Source organism: Glycine soja, chromosome 6, assembly GCF_004193775.1.
Source record: "Glycine soja cultivar W05 chromosome 6, ASM419377v2, whole genome shotgun sequence".
In the NCBI taxonomy this organism is placed as follows: domain Eukaryota; kingdom Viridiplantae; phylum Streptophyta; class Magnoliopsida; order Fabales; family Fabaceae; genus Glycine; species Glycine soja.
The window spans coordinates 11,101,191-11,129,007 of NC_041007.1; the positions used below are offsets into that span (position 1 = coordinate 11,101,191).

Here is a 27,817-nt window from a genome sequence, read left to right on the forward strand (position 1 = left end):
TATATAATATCAATCTATAATTTTTCAATCGACCCTTATATCATCCACAAATCGTTTAATCACTCATTATTTTAAAGAAACAAAATTTAAAAATCTGTGATGAATTTGGTGGCACTGTCCATAGAGTAATTTTATTTTAATGATATTTTCTTATAATAATTTCGACAACAAAGGTGAGATAAAAAAAAAAAAAAAAAAAGCATGAGATAACATAAGTCTTAATATAAAAAAAATGTTACAATAACATCATTCATTTATGATTGGCACCATATAAACCTACCCAAATTAGTTTCTGTGTGTCAGCTCTCGTGAGCATTTATTCAACCAGTATGCGTCCATCTTTGTTGGCCAATTCCAATCTGGGTTAGTGCCTTTACTGCAATTAGCAGCTTTTTTTACTTGTTCAGACGGTAATCCCTCATCAACTTGGCATGTTCTGCTTCTGCATCCCATTTCATTTTGAATTCTTCCTTCTTTATCAATGATGACGTAACATATTTTAGTTATCACAACCCAAACCCATTCAACTCTCAATGAGGGCAAACTTTAGTTGGGTAGGTGTTAACCTAAGTCTCTATCTTCACGGAGTTCCCAAATTCCTAACTCATGTTTTATATATATAGATAGTATTCTTTTTTTTCTTATTATTATTATATGGTATTCTCTTTGTTCCTCCGCTTATGTTTTATACGGGTCTCAATGTTGCAAAAGCTGCATGGTTATTTTAATCCTTTCATAAGTACAATTTTTGAATGAACACTACATTTTTTTAATAAATACAATTACAAAGAGATCATTTAACCATTTACGAGCACGTCCCGAATTTTGATTAGTGCTAAAACGAGAAACGTGCGTCGTTTAAACTAGGATTTAGACCAAATACAAAATATTCACATGGAAGAAATTGACAGTTCACCGTCGCATCTCACTACCTAAACCTTCTTAACAACAAAGTGCGACATTGTTACGATACGATGAAATTGGACCCAAACAGATGCGTCTTTAATATTCACACGAAATGTTACAAGAAAGCAGTGGCAATTTGGCTCACAAGTAAAATAGGAGATTTTTGCTTTGCACCGCAAATCATAGGAGGAACAAAACAAAACAATATGTTAGCTCTGTTTTTCCATGATCCACTCCCCAAAACCCCCCGAAAAAATTGCTAAGACCCTCCGTACCATTTTTCCTTTCAATTCAAATTAAAGAAAGAAAAAAAGACACAAACTAATTTCAACAAATATTACTATAATAATAATAATAACGATAATAATAATAATAATAATAACAATAATAATAAAAAAATCTCCCTTTGTTATACTAGCTGTCGGTGTCTTGTATTTGAACTACGCATTGTGACACCATGCAAAAACTTTGTATATCCGACCAAGCTGAGTTTTCCATCAGATTTTCTGATCCAATCACCCATTGAAGAGTAGGCTGATGGACCCAAATTCATCTCCTGAGAACATTATCAGAAGGTTAGTGAATTATTAAAAAAGTTTTAATACAGAGTTCACACCAGAATATGCAAACCTGAGCCAACTCCTCAACTGAAATGACTCGGTTTCCTGTTTCCTCAAAATACTCGAAAGCTGTGGTAGCGATTCTATCCCATTCTTGATGAACTTCAAGCTGGTACACACTGATTGCAGCAGCGCAAAACTCTTTGAAGTCCAATTTTTTATAGGAGAGTGGCTCCATCTTGTTTCAAGAAATAAGATTTCAGATTTTCCATGTTATAAATGTATGCAAACAAAACACTGCACTTTCATAAGGAATAAGCCAGATACTATAACAGTTAAAGATACAATCCAAATGAGTAATAGTGGCACTGATCAACAAGATACGTAAGATTTTGCTCTTGTCAAAATTAATCGATTATACCATCTGAATTCCTTCCTGCCACCTATTTTCACTATATACCGGTCTCAGGTAAATGTGCAGGCAATTCTGGTTGCAGCATTTAAGTCCCCTTAAATTCATGCAACTTGTTCTCAATTTATTATAAGATCTACCAATCCAAACATGGTACATTATAGATTGAGATCATAATGGCTACTAAAATATTAGAATGGAGAGAGCTGGAAGAAAAATAAATACATCTAAATCACAAATTAAAGATTACTCACCAAATTTAAAATTTCAGGGACCCTTGACTCCTTCATGGCATCAGTTGTATTTTTCATGAGAGCCTGAGTTGCTTTTGATTCAGTTTAGATATTTTGGAAACAACAGCAAATAAAACCAACAACAAAGTTTAAACTATAAAAGACTAACCTAAGGCTAACAGATAACATATTTACATTATATAAAGTTAACAGATATAATATAACATATCATTATTTAAGAATAAGAAAATGTCTTAATGTCAGAGAGAATATAATTGCAAAAACCATGAACTTACAACTCTAAAATTCTCAAGCGAGATGCAGCCATCTTTAGGCTCCAAGAGGTTAAACTGCGCTCTAAGGTATATTAGCTCGTCTTCATTCAATGCTTTTGCGAGAGACTGCATTAATATAAAGAAAAGCAAAACAGACAACATCACTCTTGTTCCATTGTACCCTACCCCCAGCAAAGGAGGGGAGGATATAATATGCATTTGTTCTGATGGAAGCATAACAGATGACTACCTTCAATGCTGCACGTCTCAAAGGTGAGGCACGCACATATGACTTTACTAACTTGTATATCAAAATATCTAAAGGAATAGCATTTTTTTCGTTTCTCAACCATGGGTGAGCTGCAAATATAGAGGAAACTCTCCATCAGGAAGAATCAAAGAAAAAGATTTTGGAGTGTGAGAGAGAGAATTTCAATGACAAGCAAATCCTTATGTAGTTAAATAAGGGCTGGGCAAAAACATTGAAATGAAACATACCTAAAGCTTGAGCAGCAGTCATCCTTTTCCTGTGGTCCTTGTTCAGAAGTCTCTTCACAAAGTCTTTAGCTTCGGGTGATATTGATGGCCAAGGTGAATCATCAAAGTTAGGATTTGCTCTTAAGACAGATCGGAAAATTCCTGATTCAGTGCGTGCCCAAAATGGTCTACTTCCACATAACAATATGTATGATATAACCCCAATACTCCATAAGTCTCCTTCAACACTATAAGATCTATGGAGCACTTCAGGTGCAACATAGTAAGCACTGCCAACAATATCATTGAGGCGTTGATCTGCATGTTTATTAGAAGTCAGAGCTGGTAGTGAAAAAACCAACAAGAGGATATCACCGATTACAAGAGAATAAATGATAACAATTTATAGCAAACACTGGAGACAATCCTAAACCAAGAATTAATGCATGCCCTGATCATCTAAACCAGTAAATTAGTGAAAAGCCTTAGGCAAACAAACTTATACAATTATAGCAGAGCTTCGAACAAGGAAATTTCCAAACGCAGGTAGGAAGGAATCATCTATTTTTAATGTCTCCATGATTTTGACCAATTTAGAGGAAAAAAAAATAGTAATACAGATATTAGCGAAGTTTTCCAATGAATATTCCCCTAGCCTCTTTGTCAAACTAGATCAATACAATCTGCAAGAATATAAAATAGAAGGGAGAAAGTAATTAATTTGAAATGGAGTTAAATTTAAATGTGCTTGGCAAGAGTAAAAATGGGAAGATAGAAAATATGAAGTGAATGTTGGAGGTGAAACTTGGCAAGGCAATTTGAGATAATATAAGTTTGCACATCCCTCATTTTAATCCCTCTGTTTTTAAAGACCTCTTTTCATTCCTGCCAAGCTGTGAGCTCTATGCCACACTTAAAACTGCAGTGTACATTCTCAACACACCAGGTGAGAACAGTATATCATAGGTAATGTCTTTTTAAGGGCAAGCACCATGCAGGAGCTCCCAAAAAGATAGCAGAACAATATGAAAATCTGAAAAACAATTCAAATTAAGTATTCAAACCAGAGGATTATTTAATAGCTACCTTTCTTCAACCACAATCAACAATTTGATCATCCCAACATGTGTAACAAGAAATTGCTTTCAAAAGAATTCAGTGATTATTATAATAAATTTCATTATCTTCATTTAGTTAAGAAGTTAAGGAGAGGAGTTCAACCTAAGCATCCAAATAAAATTATGAAAATCGGAAGTCACACAGACATATACACATGCAAAACACATGAACATGTCTGTTTTAGATTTTGAAGTGTTTCACATGGCCATTTGTCGAAGTTTGCACAGTTCAACAAAATTGAAAATGTATTTGGTTTCTCCTATAATTGTTCTCAACTCACCCAGCATAAGGCGAATCAATTATTTTGGAAGAACTGACAGTTAGCTTTTATGAGAAACAACAGTAGAAAGAAGCAAGATCAAATGGGTATAGTTACTGAAATAAGCTCATATCTATGTGGTGTCTTTTAAAACTAAAATAATAGTGTGCCTTTGATAGAATTTGATTTGATATATAAAAGTTATTTTACTATTACACCATCCAAACATGAATTCTGCTAAACCAAGTTTTAGAATATCATTCCCAAACACAAATTAATAACTTTACATCAATTCCACTGAAAGCTTTATATCACTTAAACCAGTAATATTTAAGGCAATGAAAAACGATAGTGGTCAGTCTACAAAATTGCTTAAGTTAAGAGAAAAGCAAGCTTTGCGCAGAATATGATCATAAAATTGGAAAACAAATCCAACTAAAGGCCTCAGAGGAACAGAAATGACATATGATAAATAAGATCAACCTGCTCAATTCTACTAGTATCTCAGCTTATATGATCTCGATTTTGTTTCCAGAAAAAAAAAAAAAAAACTAACATATGAAGAAAATTAAATATTATACAAAATGTCTACATGAGGAAGTCATTTAACATATTGCTCTCAAGGAACTACAGATTGTATCAGGAATCAATGTTGAAATTAAGATACTTATCAGATATTTCAATCAGATGAAAAATATTATTAAAAAATCTCAGGCATCTTGTGTTCTTCATTAGAAGTTATAAAATTTAATTTTAGATGTTTATTCCAAATTAATGACTGATGAACTTTGATATGGTAAAATATCACTATTCCTCCATTATACTGTGTCATCAATATCACAAAACTTAAAGTATTAACCATATTACACAAAACCTTATGATAATTGATTCCCTGTTTATTCTCCGGCAGATTAAATGAGTAAATTCAATGGACCATGCTAATGCATTTGTATACAAAAACTAAGACTTGGAAGAAACTATACATGAGAAATTTAGCAACTTGGATACTACTTGAGACTGACTATAGAAGGTTGATTTAGTCATATTACCTGGCCTAACAAAATCAGATAGCCCAAAATCAATAACTTTCATCACAGCATCCTCTTCTTTAGAGACAAAAAGAAAATTCTGCAAAGCAAAAATTATTAGAGGTAATTGTACAAAATAAAATAGCTTATTCATTGAAAGGCACAACCAAATTATTCTCAGTAGCTCAAACTTCACAATGAAATACCTCTGGTTTTAGATCACGATGAACTACTCCTTGAAGATGACAAAACGCAACTACATCTAGAATTTGTACAAGAATAGCTTTAGCATCATCCTCTGGATATCTTCCACCTCTTTAAAAAATAATTAACATCAAAACAATCCAGTTATAATCATGTTATACAAAACCAAACTTCTGAAAGGAAAGTATGGAGGGACAAAAAAACTACAGATAGTACAAATGAAAAATAGCCTTTCAATTTTACCTATCAAGAATTCTGTCAAGTAATTCTCCACCCTCACACAACCTGACAAGAACAAAAAAAAAATCCCATTACTTCGGAAATAAATGTCTAAGGCGTTAGCAAATATGTACCTACTACCCAGAGATAAAATCTGCTCATATTATGAGTACTGTTAGAAAAGTCAACCTAACCCCTAAATTCTGTTATAACCCAATAACTTAACAAAAGAAAAATGTATGCATACAAATGTTCAGAAATAATTGTTTCTGCACATACTCCATAACAATGTAAACGTTGTTGACATCCTCAAATGCATCATAAAACTTGACCAAATTCTTATGTCCAGATAAAGCCTTCAACATTTTGACCTCCCTCCGTACATCTTCGATTGCAATTGCTGAAGTCATCTGCCATACAAAAATCAGTTAATTACGATAACCATCATTATCAAGCAAGAATTTTAAGGTCAGATTCACAAAAGCTTGAAAATCAAAGATTAATTCATATTGATGGATGTCATAAAACAAACCATGGAATCTATGACCACAACATCACAATAAATGATTCTCCCACACCAATTAATATTTACCATCAAACTCCATTGTTTGGAAGAAATAGAACAATGAAAAGGTGCAGAAGTATGGAGTCAGCTTTTGCTCATACTCTTCCCATAAACATCAGCTATCAGAGGCCAAGCAAAAGGGACAATTCTTATAACATTCATCCATAGTCAATAAGCTTCTGTTTGTTCCCTTTCTCCAGGATATTAATTTTCTTCTTCATCTTGTTTTCCTTTTAAGCATATCTGCTAACCTCCAATTTGGCTCATAATGGAGGAAGAAAAACAATAAACGACCATGTTCACTATATGGATTCTCTAATCTACAACTAAGCACCAATATGTTTATATATGGATCTAACCAAAGGAGCATAAAACAGTTTTCATCAAACACACAAGTTACTTTGACAACAATGTCTCGCGCAAACTGTCTGCTCTATCCTTGTGCTGCTATAACCACTGAGCTTTACAACTCAAACAATAGAACCTCTACTGTATGGACCACAACCCAATGGCCATTGATGGAACAAATCTAAAACACCTATAGATGAGTCATAGTCCACGCATACAGAATAACTTAAGCAAAAGCCACACGTTCCAACAACTTGTCCACACTATAGATGCTGCAACTTCAACTTTTGCTTACTTGTCCCATTGCTTACCACCATCTGTGCCACCTATTCTTAAGAATCGTTTGTAACGCTCCCGAGAAACCAACCAGATATGTCAAGGCAAAGCACTAGTTGCGGCCTAATCATTTGTCATCGTCTAATTGACATAACGAATCTCGCAATGATTTCCATTCCATACTTTCTAATTCCATAAATTCTTCCAGAAAACAGGTCTCCATGGCATTTTCCTTTCTGGTACAAGCACCAGCTTAGAAAATAACAATATCAACATTTAGTTTAATCCCTTAAACCAGAAAGCAATCTCGATCACCTCCAACAAACCCATTTGGAATTTCAGTGTCCAATTATCACCACCTCAGCAGGCTCCAATTCTATAACACTATCAGTATATCCACACAGAACATATGTTTACACAAGGACGAAAATCGAAACAACAACAAAATCAGTACCATAGACTGCTAAATTGAGTTTCCAAATCCGAAAAAAAAACAAAATCAGTCAATCACTGATCCTGAATTGAGTAATTGACCAATACACCAAGAGTCAACGTACACCATCTCCAACTTTCCAAGTAAACAAAAAAAAAACATCACACGAACTTCTCAATCACAAAAAAAAACATAACAAAACCTCTCACCTTAGCTTTGGATATGATTTTAACAGCAACAGATTGTCCCTTGAGGTCACCCTTCTTCCCCTTGGCCCAACACGTGTGACCAAAATGCCCTCGACCCACTTCCTTCCCCAACTCGAACTTGGCCCCAAAATTCTTCCCATAACCGAAGCTCTTATCGAGCGACCTCTCACCCTCGCCGCCGCCGCCACCCTCCCCTTGCTCCTCCGGTATGGGCCCCTCCTTGGGCTTCGCCTTCCCCTGCCGCCGCAGCAGCGCCGCCATGATCGGCTTCGCCGGCGAGGGCGGCGGCAGCGGCCATCGGAACTTCCTCCCCGGCGTCTTCGCCGGCGACGGCGCCACGCCCGCCGGGAGGGGGCTCGGGAACGGGCTCATCGAAAACGATTGCGCCGGCGTGTTCCTCCCTGGAGTCGCGGCGGAGATCGAGCTCCCCGACGGTGGCGGAGACGCCACCGCCACCGTCGCCGCCGCGTAATGCGGCGGCTTGGGGGCGTGATCGGAGGGCAGCGTCTCGTTGTTGACGGCGATGTTTTTGCTGCAGCAATGCCCCATGGCGGTGATCGGAGAAGTCAACAAGAGAGAGAGGGAAAACGCGTCGCCGGAGAAATTGAGAGTGTAGAGAGAGAGAGAGAGAGAGAGGAGTAAAAGTAGAAGAAGAAGAAGATGAAGGAAGAAAGAAAAGAAAGAAAGGGAAAGTGTTAAATTTGTAAGGTCAGAGAGTGGATGATTAATTTAAGATTAATACGACACAGTCCAACCGTATTCATTTATGTGTGAAAGTAAATTGCTTCCTTCGTTGGTTGGATCTTTCAGACACCTTCATATCATGCCTTGTTTTTCGATTTTCAACATTACTTATAGTATGAACATGCCTTGCTTTTTGTAATGACGGTTTTGGATTTTAGCTCCTAAGAGTAAGAGTAAGCAACGTCAGTCGTTGGATGAAAAACTTAATTTCTTTTTTTTTGGAAAAAAAAAGTTAATTGTTTAGTAATACTATTTTAATATGGAAAATATTAGTAATATTATTTTTTATTATTGACTTAAACTATTAAAAATTACTCTACTTAATATATATTTGTGACATTCAATTTCTATTTAATGAATTTCTCTCTTTTTATTTTTAATAAACTTTTATTAATAATAAAATATGTGTTATAAAATAAATATGTTAGATATAATGGAGTAACATTCATCTTTAATATATTCATTATTTGTTATGTATGCATACATAATATTAATAGTGATTTTTTTATTAACAATTGAGATTATTTATTTTATAAAGTAGTACAATGATCATTTTAGAAGAGTAAAGGTTTAGAATAGTAAAAGTCTAGAATTTTAGTGATTGATATATGTGAAACAATTAAAAATATATATGATTTTTAAAGTAATTTTATAAAATATATATATATATATATATATTAATTTGTTACTGAATGAAAATATAAAATATCATTATTTCATTTAATATCATTATTTATGTTTGGTTAAGGTGTAATTAGTTAATACTAATACTTATTATAGATGTATGAGAAATGTACACCCATATACAGTTAGTTAGCTGTTTTGAATGTTTTGGTTTGTGTGATGTCCATATATGCTTGCGTAAGCTGGCAAACTATGGTTTTTATGTCAAAAAAAGCGAACCAAACCAGACAGTGTCAATAGCCTTGTAGGACGGGCGAATATACGAGGATTTTTCCATGAAATTAAGCCCCGTTGCTTTACATCAACTTCTTTTATTTCTTTGGTGTTGAAAAATGCAAACATTTTCTTTGATCAAGGAATTGCATCACCAAAACACTGGCGCTATGTGCTTAGGATCGTAATATAAACTTTTTGTGGAATTTATTGTTTTGATCACTTTTTTTTCTTCAGTCCTCTCGTGGTTACCTCTTTGGACAAAAAAAAATGATGTTAGTGGAACATTCAAATTGGGGGTTTGTTGTTGTTGAACTACATTTATTGTAATATTCAAGGGGGGGAAGACACTTGGATGCACTGATCTTTTCGGATCATCAAATCAAAATTTGCAATGTATTTTAGGGAACATATATAATTATCTACCGTTCGGAGAAATTGTTAACTGAAAATTTTGATCAAGGCTGGAAGTAACGTACTAGTACCATTTAATGGTCATGCTACAAATTCAAATTTTTAAAACTAGTGTTTCAGGGAGACATTTGATAACGGGAAAGTTTTTACATACCTAGATCTAGAGATATGATTCTTGAAAAAATTAAATTATTAATGTACTCAAATTATAATTTTTTAAAATGTGTAAAATATGTTTTGTTAATCTTAATATATTTCTTAAGGAATAAAGATTTTCACATTTATTTATATTATAACTTTTTTCTATATATATATATATATAATTTTTTTACAAATACATCAAGATGGAATGATCTCCCAGTAACATTTTTTTGTTTTTTTTTTACTTGGTATTCATGTAATTACATTATGAAAGTCAATAATTGATGGTTATGGTCAAAATTGGTATGACAATTAAAAAATAAACGCAAGTAATTATGTCACCTAATGCTTAACAAGAATAATATCAAATATGAAAATGTTAGACAATAAAAAACACTTGGTATAAAAATATAAAAAATAAAATATAAGATAAACACAGTGCTCCATAGTGGAGATTAAAGCTTTTAAATAAACAATAATCCTAACGGATTCTAAATTTTAATTGCAAAAAATGATAATATAATCATTTTGTGTAATTAAAGCTTTCTCTCTACTTGGCAAACTTGGATTCCCAACCCCCTTGAAATGTTTTTGCCGAGAAATGTGTTAAAATTGATTCTTGAAAATCTTAATTTTCTTGAGAATTTTTTTTATTAATTACATACATGTACACATGTGTGAATTATAGTTACTTAATGTAGAATTTCTGGAAAAAACTTTTCGATCCTCAAACACCTCATTAATGGTATAAAATTTGTGCAAGTTTTTGTCTTTTTTAGTTAAATTTTAAGCGCATGCTACATTATTTAATTTATGTAAAAATGTGTGTATACACATATAGCCCACCAAAGGAAGATGTGTGCATATACATAATTTAATTTTGCAAATGGTTTCCGTGTGGTTACTTTTTATATTTTTATAGTCTACGGGGTTGACTAGAGACAAGTTTTTTTTTTTTTTTGAAACACGCAAAATATTGTCACCCTGCATCAGAGTTGACTGAATAATGTCTCTCCAAATTACGCCATCTTATAATTGGACCTTTTCTATGTTACAACTTACAAATATTTCTTCTTTCCTACAAAATAGTTTTTTTATATGTACCCTACGAACTTATACCTTTGGATTTCTTGTATAAGGCTGTTATGTAAACTCTATAGTACATTATCACGATTAAAACTAGGTTGAAATTTACACACAAAAAACTATGCCAAAAATATAAATCTTTATTTTAACTGCTACTCTAAAACGCTAGAATATTTTGAACTTTAAATAGTTTGAATCAAAATAGATCAATTCATTTATATTGTTTTAAATAAAAATATATATATCACGTCAGTGATGCCACTAATTAGAAACTACTCAGAGTTATCTTATCACTTAATCCATATTAGATTTAGATTAAATTCTAAGGTAATGTATTAGGTGAGATTTTTTATTGTAACAAAGAATTAAGATTATAAATATAAAGGCTATTTTGTCTTTTATTTTATTTATTTTTTCACCTTGATCTTTGTTTTTAAGTTAATTTTGGTTATTTATTTTTTAAAATGATTTAAAATATTTTTTTGTATTGAACAAATAAAGTTTTTTTTTGTTAGTTTAAAGTTAACACTATTAATAGTGTTTAAATATTGGTGATTTTTAGCTGCTACACAATATAATTTTCTTGGATCTTTCTTCTCCCTCCTCCCCTTCTTCTCCCTCCTAAGATAAGATTTTGATCATCACAATGGCATACTTTTCTCCTTCTACATTTAAGAATGACTTTGATGGCAGAATGAACATGTGTCATAGTGGACACAGAATATGGATAGAGTAAAACATGAACTCGGGGGAAGTCATAATTAATGATTTATCTCTTTTATCTTAACTTTGAAAATGTTAATTTTTAGTTTAGATATGGAAAACATCACTCTAAATATGAATAAATTTAGATTAATTTTATTATGAATAATGTGAAATTTAAGTATTTAAGACAATTACCAACATTGTGATTCCCAGGGATAATGTGGGCTAAAAACACCGAAGAAATATTGTAATCCTGAAGACAATTAATTTTATTTTATTCACAGTATTTTTCAATAGTATTTTTTATAGAAACAGAGCGGACCGTGAAAAATCTACTTGGAGCATAAATTTGAAGCTATTGAGAAGTGCTTCTAAAGTGATTTAGCTTAGTCACTAATCTGGCTAAGCGAAAGAACCATTTTGAAAAGGCAATTTTTTTAAAAAAATCTGCCTAAGTGAAAATTCTAAGCTAATCTAAAAGTCACTTAAAGTGTAAACATTGTTGGTGTGTATAAAGGATTGTCTGCAATTTATAGAGGGTCCGCACATTTGGCCCTAAAACAAAAAATAGCTAGAGTGTAGAAGGGGAAGCTGGTCCCATTGCAATGTCAAATATCCCTTTAAGTGTAAAGGGCTCTCCCATGGCTTCAATGTTCCTTTTTCTCCATCTCCTTTTGTCTTTCATGTATTTTTGCAACTATCCATGAAAATAAGTAGCCAAATCCTTCCTTGTTGGGATTAAATGTAATCAAACCTCACTCTTATGTATATTTTATGGTTGTTATGGTTTGTTAGTGTTTACATTTCTCTTATTATTCAATGATAGAAAAAAATGGGTTCCTAAAAATCTATACCATGGAAGTTTAGAAAAAGAAGATTGTTCTACTCATCTCTTTAAGCACATAGTAATTCACACGTTCTTCACTTATTATTCCTCTTTTATATTCTATGGGTCAACAAGATTCTTTTTGTTTCTTCTTTCTTCTTAAACTTATATGATATACTAATTTTCTATTTTGGAGATAGATCGTCTATGAAGTTTTAGGATAAAAGAATTATCTATCCTTATATAATACAAAAGTATATGATTTAAGATTTGATCATTTGAGATACATGCTCAGTAGATTTGACTAATCAAAACTTTCTTTATCTTTTTTTACTCTATTATTTAGATTTATCTAATTATTAACATCATCTAATGTTTTATTTTCTTTCAAGATATATTAAGTAAAACATGATAAGATTTAAATCGTTCTCAATGATCAGAAATTCAAATATAACAAATATCTTATTCAATTTAGATATACAATGTCATATTATTACCATAATAATTAACTTTGCAATGGTAATAATTCTTTAATATTTTTAATTAGGATATAAAGCTGTCTCACTTTTCTTTTATATTATAAAATAATTTCAACAATCTTATATCAATCACCTAATTTTTTTACCAATAAAATAATTATTTAACTCGATCAATTTTAAATAAATTAATTAAATCAAACATCATTTTTTCATTCAATTATTTCAACGATATTTAATATATCATGATTCAACCATTCTCTCTCTCTCTCTCTCTCTCTCTCTCTATATATATATATATATATATATATATATATATATATATATATATATATACACACACACACACACACACAATAATATCATAATCGTTTTAATTCAAATAAATTATTATGTAATTTTTAAAATAAAACTAATAACAATTATTATATTAAAATTTTAGGATGTTATAATGCAACACCCATATCAAATCGAGGATAACTTAAAGGAATTAATTGATATTACCTATATCAACAAAATGTATTTATTTTTTGGTAGCTCATCACTTGAGAACTCTAAAGTTAAGCATCCTTAACTTGAAGTAGTTATGGGATGAGTGATATTCTGGAAAGTTTCCCAAAAAACATGCGAGGGAGGACGAAATATGTTAAAAAGTATTGTGTTGATTTGTGAGGTCAATAATTGATCTTGAGGGTAGACATAACTTATTTTCAAGGTCTTAAAAATGGATAGCTACGAGTGCGAGCCACTAAGAAGTCAAAACCAGGAATGTCATAGTCATACCTAACAATTTCAAACACACAAGATAGTCCATGAGTAGTTCTTAACTTGCAACCATAAATAGAATTGTCAATGCAGTAGTGTTAGGCTTTGTGTTTTTCTTGATACAAAGCCTGATAGCTTAAAGTCAAATGAGTTAGAGTCTATTTGGATAAAAACGTAAAACTGTTTTTGAGAGCTTTTCAAATTTTCTATATTGGAAAAAATCTATATTTTTAATAGAGAAGCTCTTAAAAGCACTTATGACTTGTATCCAAATAGGTCCTTATAAAACTTGCCCTATGATAATTGGGCTGTGAAGAGTAAAAAGGGGTCTATAAACAATAACAACCTGTATATATTTTTGAATGTATTGATAAAATGGGCTGAAGAAAAAAACAAGATGAAATGAAGTGACCCAAAAGGAGGGAAGGCAACAAAAAAGAAAGAAAGTAGGATCCACGCGTTCGCGGGAAGCGTAAGGCGAAGAGAGAGATGACATCCACGGAGGAGTGAGAACGCCTTATAAATCGTGTTCACGCCGTGCCGGTCGAACTTTGTCACAGCCAATCATCTCATCTCTCTCTCTCTCTCTCTCTCTCTCAATCCAACAACACCAAAACCCTTCTTCCTCTTCTCAATCCCCTTCTCTCCCTCTCCCAATTCCCCTAATCGCGCCTCGAAACATCTTCAATTTTAGGGTTAGGGATTTCTTCCTCTTTACATTTCACCTCTTTTTTTCTTCTTCTACACCGAGACTCCCTCTCCTCACTGGGTGCTGACGTGGGCGCACCCTCGCCGCTTCTCTTTCCATGGAGGCCACGGCCGCCGTTGCCGCTGCCGCCACTGCCGCCGCCGTGCGCGGCGCCTCTCTCCAGATGCCGCCTCCGTCCCGCAAAGAGTGGCGTGCTGTCGCTGAGCATCATCATTCTGCGCGAAACCCCGACGACGAGGTAATTGTTTGGCGTACAAACAGTTCGCATTGTCTCATTGTGTGGTTTGGGAAATGATGGAGAGGATGTGCGTTTTTAAAGTTTAGTGCTTTACTTTGTTAGCGATCGAGACATCGAGAGGATTTTTTTTTTTCAATCTATTTTTTAGTTGATGCTTTATGACAGTTTTTAGTTCTTATAGCACCAATTTGGGACTAGGGTTTAAATGTTGTTTGAAGCAAGTAAGTGTTTTTTTTTTCTCTCTTGTCGTTTAAGGTTTAGGCGTTCGTGGGTTTTCTCGATAATGTGTCCACTAGTTTGCGTATGCTTTGCTTCTCCAGTATGTGTGTGGAGCGAAGCATGTCGGTTTAACTGATTTTAGTGCCTATGATTTTTTCTACTGGGATTCAACTTCCATAAAAATTAATTGAGTAGTCTAGTTTTTATTTTTATGATGAGTTCTATGGTTTTGAGATTTGGTTTAGTGGAAAATCCTAGTTTGTCCATCAGACCCAAGTTGTTGTTTTTTCAATGTCTTGTTGTTAAAGGTAACCAGAAACCACATGGGACGTGCATTTTTTTTTTTTTTAGGGTTAGACTTGATTCTTTCAGTTACAATTGAATCGAGTGGCCTTTATAGGCAATCAAAGCATTAAAACACTGAGCCCTAGCCATGTGAACATAGTACGCTTTGTCACCAGAATTTAGTCTGATAAAGTCAATGTTAGGTAGAATGGGCCTCATTTGATGTTGATGTTTAAAGTTACAGCCTTACTGGGTTTGAACTATTGGTTTCATTAACAGACTTAAGGTTGTTGGTATCTAAGTATTCAAGTTTGATTGACCATCTTTATGTCTTTGGATGTGGTATTTAAGACTTTTTTTTCTTTTCTTATTTGTTTGGTTGATAATGGTCATCTGCTGATGAGCAGGAGTTAGACAATGCCAAACTAGGGCAATCAGATGAGAGAACAATATATGAGGTAAGGTGATGGTATGAGAATTTGCCTTTTGATTTTAAGGAATTAAGAACCTGAAGATGATTTTCTCCTGTTTTTCAAGGTGCAGCAAGGAAGAGAGCCTCTTGATGTTGATTTTTGTTCAATAACAGTGGATGGAGCAGTCGACAATGATATTTTGCAGCAACAGCTACATAATGTTGTCAGACAAAGACAAGAACTACTGCAAATGGAGATTGAACTAAAGGCTCAAATGATTGCTAGAACTGAGATAATGGAAATGCAAAGCACCTTTGATGCTCAACTCAAGGACCATGTTAATAATGCCAGCAAGCTTCAGGTGTAAATTCAAACTTTTATATGTGCATTTAGATTCCAAAGTCTGAGCTGATCTATCCTCATTGTTTGAAAGAAAATGATTTTTCGCAGTTTTTACTAGAAAGAACTGCATAGTTTTAGACATTTAATTGTGTTCTCTTATGATAACAGCTATGTAACATAGTTTGGTGTGTCAGTTGCAGCTGTTTTATTACTGATAGCTAAATGGGACATTTATACTTAAAATATCTGTTTTAAGTTACATTGTTTTTCTACTCTAAAACTTTTTAACTGGCTTTGCAGGAGCAACTTTGTGAAAGGGAGCACACAATTCATGAGCTTGAAAGGAAAATGGAAGAGAAAGACAGAGAGCTGCATTCTATTAAATTAGACAATGAAGCAGTCTGTTGAATTTCAACTTTCCCCCTTTTTTTTTAAGTTTTGCTTCATGTTAATTGGATTGGGTATTTGTTATTAAATTATTTCCTAATATCTTCAATAATTATGTTAGGCATGGGCTAAACAAGACCTTCTCCGTGAGCAAAACAAAGAACTTGCAACATTCAGGTTTTTCTTTTGCCCAAATGTATTTATAGGTGTTTAGGTTTTGGATCTGGCCTTCTTTACATGCTTAACAGGGTAAAATATTTTTCAGAATGGAGCGTGATCATTCAGAAGCTGAAAGAGCTCAGCATATAAAACAAATACATGATCTGCAAGAACATATTCAAGAAAAAGATAGGCAACTTATTGAGTTGCAGGAACAAGTAGGCAGCCTCTTTATTTATATAACAATTTGTTCATTTACAATTTTTTTGGTTGATTTGGCCTATAATGAATTAATGGTGATTCTTTATTTCAGAATAGGGTTGCTCAGGAGACCATTATGTTTAAAGATGAGCAGTTCAGAGAGGCCCAAGCATGGATAGCTCGTGTTCGTGAGATGGATGTTTTCCAATCAACAACAAATCAAACACTACAAGCTGAATTGCGAGAGCGCACAGAGCAATATAATCAGCTCTGGATGGGTTTTCAGAGACAGGTTGATCTGCCAACCCTTTTTGTGCTTCAAGGATTAAGTTTATTTGCTTTTGTACACTCATAATTGCATTTTGTTTTGTGGCATCCTTGTCAATTGTCCCCCCCTAAACCAGAAAGAAATATTCACCAAGTAATATTTTGTTGTGATTTAGTTTTGAAATTTTTTTGAACTTCATACTATGAAGATAAAATTGTCGTTGTGAACTTGCATTTCTTTGTTTAACTTTTGGGTTGGTGGCTTCAGTTTGCAGAGATGGAAAGAGTTCATTTGCATGCTATTCAGCAACTACAGCTTGAACTAGCTGATGCAAGAGAGAGGAGTGGAACTTTCAATGATGATTCAAGAATGTCCCAAATTAATTCAAAAAACAATGTGACTCAGTTTGGACAGGAAAATGGAAGTCAATTTGACTTAAATGGAAGCAATGCTTCAGGTGGAAATAATGGTCTCCTTCCAAATGAAAGCACTGATAATGGTCCACCATTTGCATCTACAGGCAATGCATCAATCCAGGTTGGGTGCTTTAATTAATTTCTTGATAGATAAACAGTTAGTTGTTTAGTTGGTTTTATTCTCAGAAATTTAATTTGCAGCATTTCAAGTCATATGCCATATATTTGCATACTTTAAATACTGTTTAGGAAATGGCAGTTAAGTCCCAATGCTGTTGCATATGAATGACTTATATTAGTGTCTCATTGGTTTTTCTTCTGTCATCTAAGCACTAGATAAGTATGTTTTATGTTTTCATCATATTCTCCTTTTATGTCTTAGATTTAGTAAAAAAAATTCTTTGGATACATTCAAATCTTTCCTAATACTTCACTAATTAAGACAAGGACATTTCAATGGAGGATAATGTGATGTTATCAATATGCAAGGCTGAAAGTTATATCTATTATTGAGTGGTTTGGTTTGAAGAATTGAGATTGACATTCCTAAATTTTAATATTTTAGTTGCCAAAGATATCTTCATTGAGGAAGAAGTAGTAGTGCTGGACTGTGAGTGCACAATGATTGAAAGTTATTAGATCTCATTAAAATGAGGAAGTTAACTGTTAACAAACCAGTTTCTGCTCTATTTTTAGGAATATGATGTGATAGGCATCATGACTGGATTATTAGACTACAATATCTTATCTGTTTTTAAATATTTTTTTTCTAGACTGAACATGTTGCTGGTGTTCCTATTGCTCCATCATCTCTAATTGTCCCACCTTCATACCTCCCACATGGCCAAGTAACTGCACTGCATCCATTTGTTATGCATCAACAAGGAGTTCCCAATTCAGTTGCATCACATGTTGGGCATTTTCACCCAGTGCAGTCAATGTCACCTGTGCACCAGTGGCAAAACCAACAGGTATAAAAAGAAAACCAATATTTAAGCTCTCTGCATTGCTATCTGTATTTAAAATGTCTGCATATTTATACTTGTTTCTTCAGTCTGTGTCAGAGGGTTCACAGGTACCCGTACAGGAACATCCTTCACCATCTCAAACTGATCAAAATTTGATGAGATCAGATGCTAAGTTTAGCTATGAAATGTCTGTTAATGGACAAACTCTTCATAGAGACTATCTGGATGCTCACATCCAGCAAGGCGAGGAGGCACAAACTGTGATTTCTTCAGGAACAAGTGAAACACAGGTTAATGATTCATATTCACTTTTTTGTTATTTTCCTGGAGATTTGTGTAAAATACTGATGATAACTATTTTAATTATTCCAAGGTTTCTCAGTCAGTCGATAAGACTCAATTTGTTGCTTCCCAACAAGATCAAAGCATGCAACAAATTTCTTCACAGTTCTCTGAGGCTTTACGATTGAACTCTTTTGAACCAAATGGTGAACATAAGGTTTGTCCCAAGTTTCAACTTTGTTTGCCTGCTGATCTTTTTGTTGTTTTGCAATCCTATTAGGTTAGTTTGACTACTTTCATTGTTATGGCTAGATATTTTAGTTGTCCCTAGTTTGACTACTTTCATTGTTATGGCTAGATATTTTAGTTGTCCCTAGTTTGACTACTTCATTGCATGTACCAACTAAAAGCACATGGTGGCTTCTAAGTTTGGAAAAACACAATTCGTTGATTTATAAAAATTCAAATGTGGATACATTCTAATTCATTTTAAAGACAAACATGATATTTTTTTTTTAAATGTTTTAAAGAAAGTGCTGAATAGAAAGCACTTACAGAAAGCAACTCACAAATTGTATTTGATTTGGCTCATGTTTTGGGTGATACGATGAAAGCCAACATTTTTCCTTCTCCAAGAACTGAGTGTATCAAAGAGTGCTGAGTAGAAAGTGCTTGAAAAAGCATTCCAAAAATTGTCTTTGATCTGGTTCTTGTTACAGCTGAAAAGATAAAAGCTAATGTTTTTTCTTCTCCAGGAGCAGAATTCTGTGCCATTATCTAATAATGAACCAGATGTCCAAGTTTTATTGGCTGAGCAAGCAACTTCTGCTGTAAATGCATCATCTGTCACAAGCCATTCAGTTAATCATAATGAAATGATCCAGAGCAATTCCACTGATTCTGTTTTGTCTGAAGTGTTCACCTCTTCTGGGTCGACAGCTTCTACAATTGCCAAGACATCAGAGACTGCTCTCCTTGATGAAAAATCATTATTAGCTTGTATTGTACGCACTATTCCAGCTGGTGGCCGAATTCGAATTAGTTCAACGGTTAGTGACCTTTAAGTGTTTACTGTTTTCACAAAAAGATGGCTGTTTTCCCCGACTAACCTGTTATGTAAATTGTGTTACATTTTCAAACACAGCTCCCTAACAGGCTGGGCAAGATGCTTGCACCTCTACATTGGCATGATTACAAAAGGAAGTATGGGAAGCTGGATGACTTTGTAGCTAGCCATCCTGAAGTAAGTTTTTAATTTCAGTTTGAATGTCTAGACTATAGTAATGCATACAACCAGATATGATTAGGTATAATTTTGATGGATATCAGCTAGATTAAAAGTAGATTAAAAGGATTATTATTGCATGGAATCATGTGATAGGAACCACTCATCCATCAAAAACTCTAATAATGCCAACTCTTTTTGGATGGAATAATGTGATAGGAACCACTCTTTTTGTTAGATGGAATAAAAGGCTGTCTAGCAACTTTCATTGAATTATCTTGCATGTATGAGTTCGTATTTACTGATGATGGGTTTGCATCACAGCCTGATAGTTATTCTTTTAATATTCAGTTATTTTTGATTGAGGGTGACTATATTCAGCTCCGTGAAGGTGCACAGAAAATGGTTGCTGCAACTGCAGCAGTTGCCAAAGTTGCTGCAGCAGCTGCTGCATCAACTCCTTATTCTTCATATATGTCCACTGTGGCAGTTACACCAATGGCTCAAACTCATCGCATGAAAAAGGCTCCTTCAATTGATTCCAAAAATATTAAAAGTGAATATGCAGTCATCTCTTCAAATCCGGGGGATGATCCTTTAAAAATGTCAGTTATGCAGCATCAACAAACTAGTGCATTTAATGTTGCCGGAGGTCTTTCAAATGTCAAAATTTTGAGTAAATCTAAGGATCCTCGGGAAATGGATGGCCCTGAAAGTAGGGTTGTGCAGTCTCCTGTACAATTACCTGTTGGCAATGGGGGAAGCATTGACAGATCAAGTATGAGCAGTGCCCAAATTTCAGGCTCAGCAAATGGGAGGCTAGTCTCAAGCTTTGCTTCTAAACAGCAGACCAGGTAATTCTACATTTTCTGCTGAACCGTAATATCTACTGAAGAAAGGAAGTTGTGCTAACTGTTATTTTTATGACAGGGCAACTGGTGCTGTGTACCATTCTCGAAGATAGTGAGTCGTCTTACTTGCACTTAAAACATGCTTTTTGCATTTACTTTGAATTTCCGTGGATGTGTTAAATATTAGTCATTACATTAAACTATCCTTGCCCAAGACCGAGACCAAGAATTTATCATCATTATATTAAATATTAGTCATTACGTATGCTTCGGTTTGCAGTTCTTTGATTCTTTCTTAATTTATCATGATTCCATTAAACTATCCTTGCCCAAGACCAAGAAGTGTGGTTTTCAATTGATCTGATTTTAATGCTTATGCATTGATGGTGTAAAAAAGTTTTACATGTCATCCAATCGCAAATCATTGTTTGAATTACTTTAAGATAATTTTTTTAAAAGTCAACAAACTTATCATACATAATGAGTTGTGATTGAATTTTGGCTGTAAAATTTTTTACAGTGTCAGTGTATAACTTTTTTTTCTTTTTTACTAATACCAAAAATATATTACAAATATGTATTGCTGAATTTGAGCATCCTGTATTACAAATAAATATTTTCCGTGAGTAATTAAAAATGATACAAGTCTGATTTAAATTGCATGAGTTAGCTATGTTCAATTCATTGCACATACAACTATGGCCTTTGTTGAGCTATATGTTTTAATATACTTCTATGCATTCATAATTTCAATTTACTGTTTAATTGACAGGGAAGATGGAAGGGCGTGTTAGATTATCCTGTCTCACCAGGATGCGGATGAAAACATACAAGATTATTTATCGGGTTTGTGGGAGAATGTTTTTTGAAGCATTGACGGAGTAATCTTGTGCCCTGGGCAAAATATGATTTTAAGTTGCCGGTGCTATCTCCACTTTCTGTAGTAATTTATTTCTCCCAGCTGTTACAATTCGGTGTGCTTTCATTAAGTGGGCCTCATGCTGTGGTATTCTTGCATACATTGCATCTGATAAACTGCGAATTTTTTGGTGAATGCTTGAAAGATTAATCAACATAGTTAACCTTTTCAGTTTGCAAACTTTTTTGTATTTGACCTTTTGATATTTGATAAATGTCTTAGTCTAACAAGATCCGAAGGATGCCCAAACCATATATGACGGTTGCGTATTTGGAGTTTATGTGGATTCATTAGAGTTGGTCGTTAAGGAATAATTAAACGCTTCATCTTTAAGAATTGGATTATGTTTAAAAACTTGACAAAATTTTAAACCCGAGTATCACTTAAACTATGCGTTCTGAAAATATAAAATTCAACTGGGTTGAATTTTAACTGCTTTCAGTGTAATGAGTTAACGCTGAAGTATTTGTACGTGGTTTGATTCGAAGTTGGACATAGATTCTTGCCATTATTATCAAGTTTTCAAATTATATGATAATGGCAACTAGAACATTTCAAGGAATGACTCACCGCCTTCCGCGCACATACATGTGTGGCGGCGTGCTTATTGAATCTGTTGATAAACGTAAAATTGACCGTAAATATAAAACATTGCTTGAAATGTTCTAGTTGACATCTTAAAAGTGTAATTGTGGCATACATGTAAAATGTCATGTTCTAATCAATAGGAATCAAGGTTTTCCATATTTGTCCCTAAGGCTAAGAAAGATTTGATAATTCAGGGATTCTACCAATTAGAACAACAAATTAATTTTAAATCCCACCTTGCAAACTTTTGAGATCAAGTCCCACTTATCTACTTTTGTTTTTTCAATCTTAGATCCTACTTAAGCTCAGAGTGGAATTATGGATCGGAGTCCCACAACATGATATGATCTCCATCTAATGTGTGGCGAGAAACAACACTATACGATTTCACTCTTTATGGTTAAAGATACAAAGTTGGAGAAAATAATTAGTTAGTCGAAACTCGAAACCTTACAAAGTGGGTTTTAAATTAGTTCGTTGTCTTATTTAGGTAAAATTATATATTTTTTAAATCTGCAAAATGGAGGGATAAAATCTTGGTCTCTATTTAGTAAGATATGAAGGTTATTCTACATGTGTGTCAAATGCACTTAAGGCACCAACTAGGATACTCCATTAAAAAAAAACAACGAACATATGATATGTTTAGACTAATGAGAAGGATGATATATTTAGGATTATATAGTAATTTCATCATCATGATAACAAATGTCAAATTTATAGACTAAGGACAGGTGTTAAATTCATGGACTAAATTGAAGTATTTACAATTTTTCACATGTGATCTTAAACTTTTCAAAATATTCTGTGCATTTAGACTTATACATACTTGTCGCGTAGACTATATGTCATGTATGTGCCACACAAATACTTGAGATAACATGCAGGATGCTCTATTAAAATTAATAGCAAATACTTCATAGGGCAACTAAGATGACAAATTACAAATTCAAAACCAAATTTTATTTTATTAAATTCAGGAAAGAAAGTAATAACATATGTCTAATTCAAAGACAAGTTGGGGTTTACTCCACGATCCAAATATGCTTAAAAAAGTATATTCGATTATTGGGGCATCACCAACATGTGATTTTAAAATTCAAACCTCCAAAATAGACGGAACTTAAAACAGGGTGTTTCAATTTTTAACCAGTAAAATACTAAGAAAGGTACCATAACAAGTTCATGCATTATTTTCATATTCAAAGAGATTTACTGTGCACCTACTTTATTTTCTTTTGCACTCCAAATCACTGATTATAATATTTCCTGAAAAATAACTCCCTAGAATTGAATCTTCAATAAAAAAAAAAAATTATATGCCTAGATATTAGTATTTTACTGAACAGTAGCCATTCTTCACCTGGTGGGAAAAGAATAAAAAAAAAGCACCAACGATACGAAAATAAATTAAAAGTAGCAGTTAATTCAACAGTAGATAAAATGCATTTTTGGTTTTTCTACTAATTGTTCAGTTTTAAAAAGTAATAGTCACTGTCTATAAAAGAGTATGACTAAAAAGTATGCAGAAACAATTGTTCTAGGTGTTGTATTCTCAGTATTTCACCAGCAGCAGGTACACAGATAGTGACTTTCCTAAGACCAGCCAGGACCAGAATCTGAGCCAGTTTGGTAGCTTGATGGTGTTTCTGACAGATTACTGAGTCTGGTTTGAGAGGCCTGATATAAGCCACTATTAGCAACAGGAAAGCCACCCATTGATCCAGGGATAATTTGTTGTTGGTAGAGGAAATGTGGCAGCTGATAGTTTTGCTCATTCATCTGCAATGACATTGCCAGATGCTGATGCTGCTGCAGCTGTTGCTGATCATTCATCTCCAAGGGCAAGTTCAATGCAGAAAGATCTGGTTGTGGCTGATTTGCAACTTGAGGTTGTTGCATACCTTGCCCCTGTTGCATAATAGCCTGCTGGGAAACCTGCACAATTTTCACATATGTGAGGGAAAATTATATTAACCTTAACTGCAAAATACTAATGAACCTAACAACCTGAGAAGGTGTCGGTGCTGGCAATGGTGTTGGTGTTGGTGTCTGAGACCCAGCATCCGCAAGTTTGGCCAGAAAAGTCAAGTTATGCTGAAGCTTGGCTTGACATCTGTATCAGGATAATCAGGTTATGTTCATTAGCCATTGCACTAGTTTAATTATTAAATAACATATAAACATGCAAGAGACCATAGATAAGAATTCAGAAGGTAACAGCAACATTAATACATGATACTTCCGAGACAAACAAACTCAAATACAATAGCATCTTAGAACGACTAGCATTCATCACATGAAAAGAAATAAGATAATTTGGAGCATTATATAATTCTCAATTTATCATATAACTTGATAACATACTTTATCATAAACTGATGAAATATATGATAATCTTGAGCATTTACTGAAGCTTTCTATTTATTAAAGAACTGGTATACAAGATTTAATCATGTTCAAAACATGTGGAAATCAGCTCGTGATTTCTGATTTTCAAGATATGCATAGAAATAATGAAAGAAAAATCCAGTCCTAATTACTTGTTGAGCTCATTTATATTTTTCTTTGTCATCCCATTGTGTATGACCATACCAGATACAGACATGCCTTCCATTGGCTCAAGTTTTCTCAGCTTCTGCTACTCAAAGCACCTCAGTTTAAGATATCTACTCTATTCATGAATAAATTCAATTTTAGCAGCAGTTTGGGCTATTTTACTCTATTCATGATATTTAGTCTACTCAAAGCACATCAGTTCTTTATAGTCCTCCCCTTCTAAACTAACACATGTTTAACCAGATGGAACAAAATATCTGCGCCACTGCATGAATAAACACGGCATGTAATTCAATAATCACACCATTCTGTAATCAAAGTGTATAATCGGGAGTTATTGTACAATTAATGTTTTGGCTACGTAAAAAAATAGATATTTCACATACAGTTTTCCAATACTAATCCCTGTTTACATCTTAACTGAGTTCCACTTCACCATATTATATGTTGTTGTTATGTAATCAAAGGCATACAAGTCCTGGCTTTTCAAAGGTAAGGGTAAGCATACTTTGCAATTTGTCAACTGAAACACAGTTTCACTAATGCATGTACTAATGACCATACAAAGTGGAATATAGTTTCAGGTAGAGAACAGCCAAGCAGGGATTATATGTTTATGTGAAGCAGTGTTCTCAATTGCAGATTGCAGAAAATGGTGGAAAGCCAATAATCCTCTACATAACATATAGCAGATAGCATCGCAGGCATATAGCAGAAGTTGCGTAACAGTTGAAATATATGGTACATATCAATTATATAGTGTAACAGTTGAAATATATGGTACATATATCAATTATATATGTATATAAAATTAAGTTGTATGCAAATAAAAAAATACATAAAAATTGGCAAAATATTAACTCAAAAGTTCAATTGGCTGGAGACTTGCCAGAGATAACAAGAGGACGCATGCCGCAATCACAACCATGATAGCGGCCACAATAGCAGACAGAGTCACAATCGTGGGTCTGAGAAATTCTGCTATGCAGTAGCGCTAAAGTGGCGCTATTGCGGCTATTTAACAACACTAATGTGAAGTAGAAGGTTTCCATGCAAACTGCCATAGAGGACTAAATGGTTTGCAAGAGAATGAAGAAGTGAAAAGGAAAAACAAAGTTCAACTGACATCACTTGGTACTACCAAGTACCAAGAAGCAACCTTAAAGCAACAAAAATAAACGAAGTAAAATAACTTTGGCTACTAACTGTGCAATCTCAGTGAACTTTCCCATGTTTTGATGTTCCAATATTGCCAGGATCAGCTCCTTATTCTCCTCCAAGTACTGCACCAAGCATAAGAACTTGTCCATATGAGATAAACTGGCATAGATACTTTAGTAATCATTGCTTCAATAAAAGAACCAAACCAAACATTTTTAACCAAATGCATCATGCATTCATCTAACTTCTGAACAAGATATACATACATACACGCACCAAAATACTTACGTATTCATCTAATGCACTCCACCACCCCCACCACACACACCACACATTCTTTTGCAAAATTCCACGCCCCCATGTTATCAAAGAGGAATATAAATGGCATGAAATGAATTTGATATCACAAGATTACATAGACACAGAAGCATCATTTTTTTTTTAAAGAAGAAACACATACAATTAACGTTGACCCTTTCATTCAGTTCAAGAAAAGCAAAAAAAAATAACAAAAGCTGAAAACCAGATTAATAACTTAGGGCACAAGGAAAAACAAAGAGTGGAGCCCGATGCACATTCTGTGCCATTAAATAAACAAGATTTGGACAAGGAAAATGCACAACATTGAAAGGTGACATTTTTATGAAATCCCAACACAAACATAGGTGCAGAGATAATCAAGAAGGTTAAAAGAAAGTAATATGATAACATTAATGAAACAGAGAAATGACTGAATGAAAAAAAGTTGGCACCTTTTGAATCTGTTCAGTGGTGAGGGTAGGGACACTGGGAAATGAAGGATCAGCGTTGAACATTTTCTCCTTTCTTCTTCACAATGAGACACCAAAAAATCAAAATCCAACAAAAAAACCCTAGTCCTTCTTCTTCCCCAACGAATCACACACGCTTTCGTGTTCAAATGATGGAAAGTGTTTGCTGCTCTTTTTGTTATGGTTTAAATGAGCAATTCGTCACCTTTCATGCGTTTTGGTTTTTAGTAAATGAATTTCATTAATTATTTTTTAGTTTTATTACTTTTTGTACTTTAATTTTTCGTAGAATTAATTTTTTGGCTCATCATGATGACATTGATGATAATTGATATGTATCCATCAACTTTGTGAATAACTAGAAAATTTAATGGACAACTTTTAAATGAAATCTCTTTTTCAATCATGATTTTTAATCTAGTACATTGGAAATTTTATCTAAGAGAACAGACACTACTTGGATCAATTAACTGTTATTTTTTTAATTAATTTGATCTTGTTATCATTTAAAATTTTAATTACGTTATGTATTTTTTTAAAAATATGATTCAATTGCATCTTATACTTTTAAAAGGTTTAGTTAGTTATAAAAAATTCAATTATAATCCTTATTTTTTAAAAATGAGTTAAATTTGATGTTATTTTTTTTAGATTTAATTCATTTGGGGAGAAATTTAATTCAGTAGATTTGGAAGAAAATCGGATGGTTTAAATTTTATTTTTATTTTTTTATGGGGGATGGTTTAAATCTTGAATGCATATTTTAAGTTTGATTTATTGAGATAAGAAATATAAGTTGCCTAATTTTCATTCTACGATTACAATTTATGGACTATGTGAATGTGTTAAATCACCAACTTTAAGCTAAAATTCAATTAAGATATGTTTGTATTTTTGTTAGAAATTGTTGAATGCCATTCTATGGATTTGGCTTAGTCACATCAAAATGTATTGAAGACTGAGATAAGGTAAAATCAAATAATGATATATTTTATTAATTATTAATCGATGTTATTTGATTTTGATCTTTGATGAAAATAATTTTTTGGTCAGATTTTATTTAACTAGAGTCTCTTTATTATGATAAAATGAAAGATTAAGATAAAAAAAATTAAACATGATATTGTATTTAATAAATCTTTCTTCGTTTTTGTTTGGACTTGTTTTTTCTTTTTTTAGAAGATTTGGATTTGTTTTTCTCTCTTTATTATGTGACTCTTCCATAACGTCGTTTATTTAAATTTAAAGCAATTGTTGGTCCTTTGGATTTATTTAACGAA

The 27,817-nt window shown here is 33.4% G+C and overlaps 3 protein-coding genes across 6 annotated transcripts; 1 reads left to right on the top strand and 2 right to left on the bottom strand.

Moving 5' to 3' along the window:
- Positions 1-980: 980 nt before the first annotated feature.
- Positions 981-8,350, bottom strand: LOC114415604 (CDPK-related kinase 6-like). The gene is made up of 11 exons (XM_028380378.1): positions 7,524-8,350; positions 5,972-6,102; positions 5,717-5,758; positions 5,476-5,584; positions 5,291-5,369; positions 2,885-3,181; positions 2,637-2,746; positions 2,408-2,512; positions 2,133-2,195; positions 1,537-1,704; positions 981-1,462 (listed from the first exon to the last, which is right to left on the bottom strand). The coding sequence occupies exons 1-11, from the start codon at positions 8,070-8,072 to the stop codon at positions 1,316-1,318; spliced, it is 1,800 nt and encodes a 599-aa protein (XP_028236179.1). The 5' UTR covers positions 8,073-8,350; the 3' UTR covers positions 981-1,315.
- Positions 8,351-14,045: 5,695 nt separating this feature from the next.
- LOC114415606 lies at positions 14,046-21,694 on the top strand. Of its 4 annotated transcripts, none has more exons than XM_028380381.1 (16): positions 14,046-14,524; positions 15,436-15,486; positions 15,566-15,802; positions 16,084-16,182; positions 16,292-16,347; positions 16,436-16,547; positions 16,643-16,822; positions 17,066-17,335; positions 17,988-18,185; positions 18,269-18,472; positions 18,556-18,681; positions 19,226-19,513; positions 19,609-19,707; positions 20,041-20,543; positions 20,620-20,652; positions 21,313-21,694. In XM_028380381.1, coding segments are annotated over exons 1-16 (2,598 nt in total). In that variant the 5' UTR covers positions 14,046-14,383; the 3' UTR covers positions 21,314-21,694. The 4 variants fall into 4 exon arrangements, with proteins under 4 accessions (XP_028236182.1, XP_028236180.1, XP_028236183.1 ...); XM_028380379.1 differs by having other exon boundaries at positions 14,047-14,524; positions 19,220-19,513; XM_028380382.1 differs by having other exon boundaries at positions 14,047-14,524; positions 18,565-18,681; positions 19,220-19,513.
- Positions 21,695-23,471: 1,777 nt separating this feature from the next.
- On the bottom strand, positions 23,472-26,708 carry LOC114414023 (GRF1-interacting factor 2-like). The gene is made up of 4 exons (XM_028378396.1): positions 26,520-26,708; positions 25,813-25,889; positions 24,058-24,163; positions 23,472-23,985 (listed from the first exon to the last, which is right to left on the bottom strand). The coding sequence occupies exons 1-4, from the start codon at positions 26,580-26,582 to the stop codon at positions 23,644-23,646; spliced, it is 588 nt and encodes a 195-aa protein (XP_028234197.1). The 5' UTR covers positions 26,583-26,708; the 3' UTR covers positions 23,472-23,643.
- Positions 26,709-27,817: the final 1,109 nt, after the last annotated feature.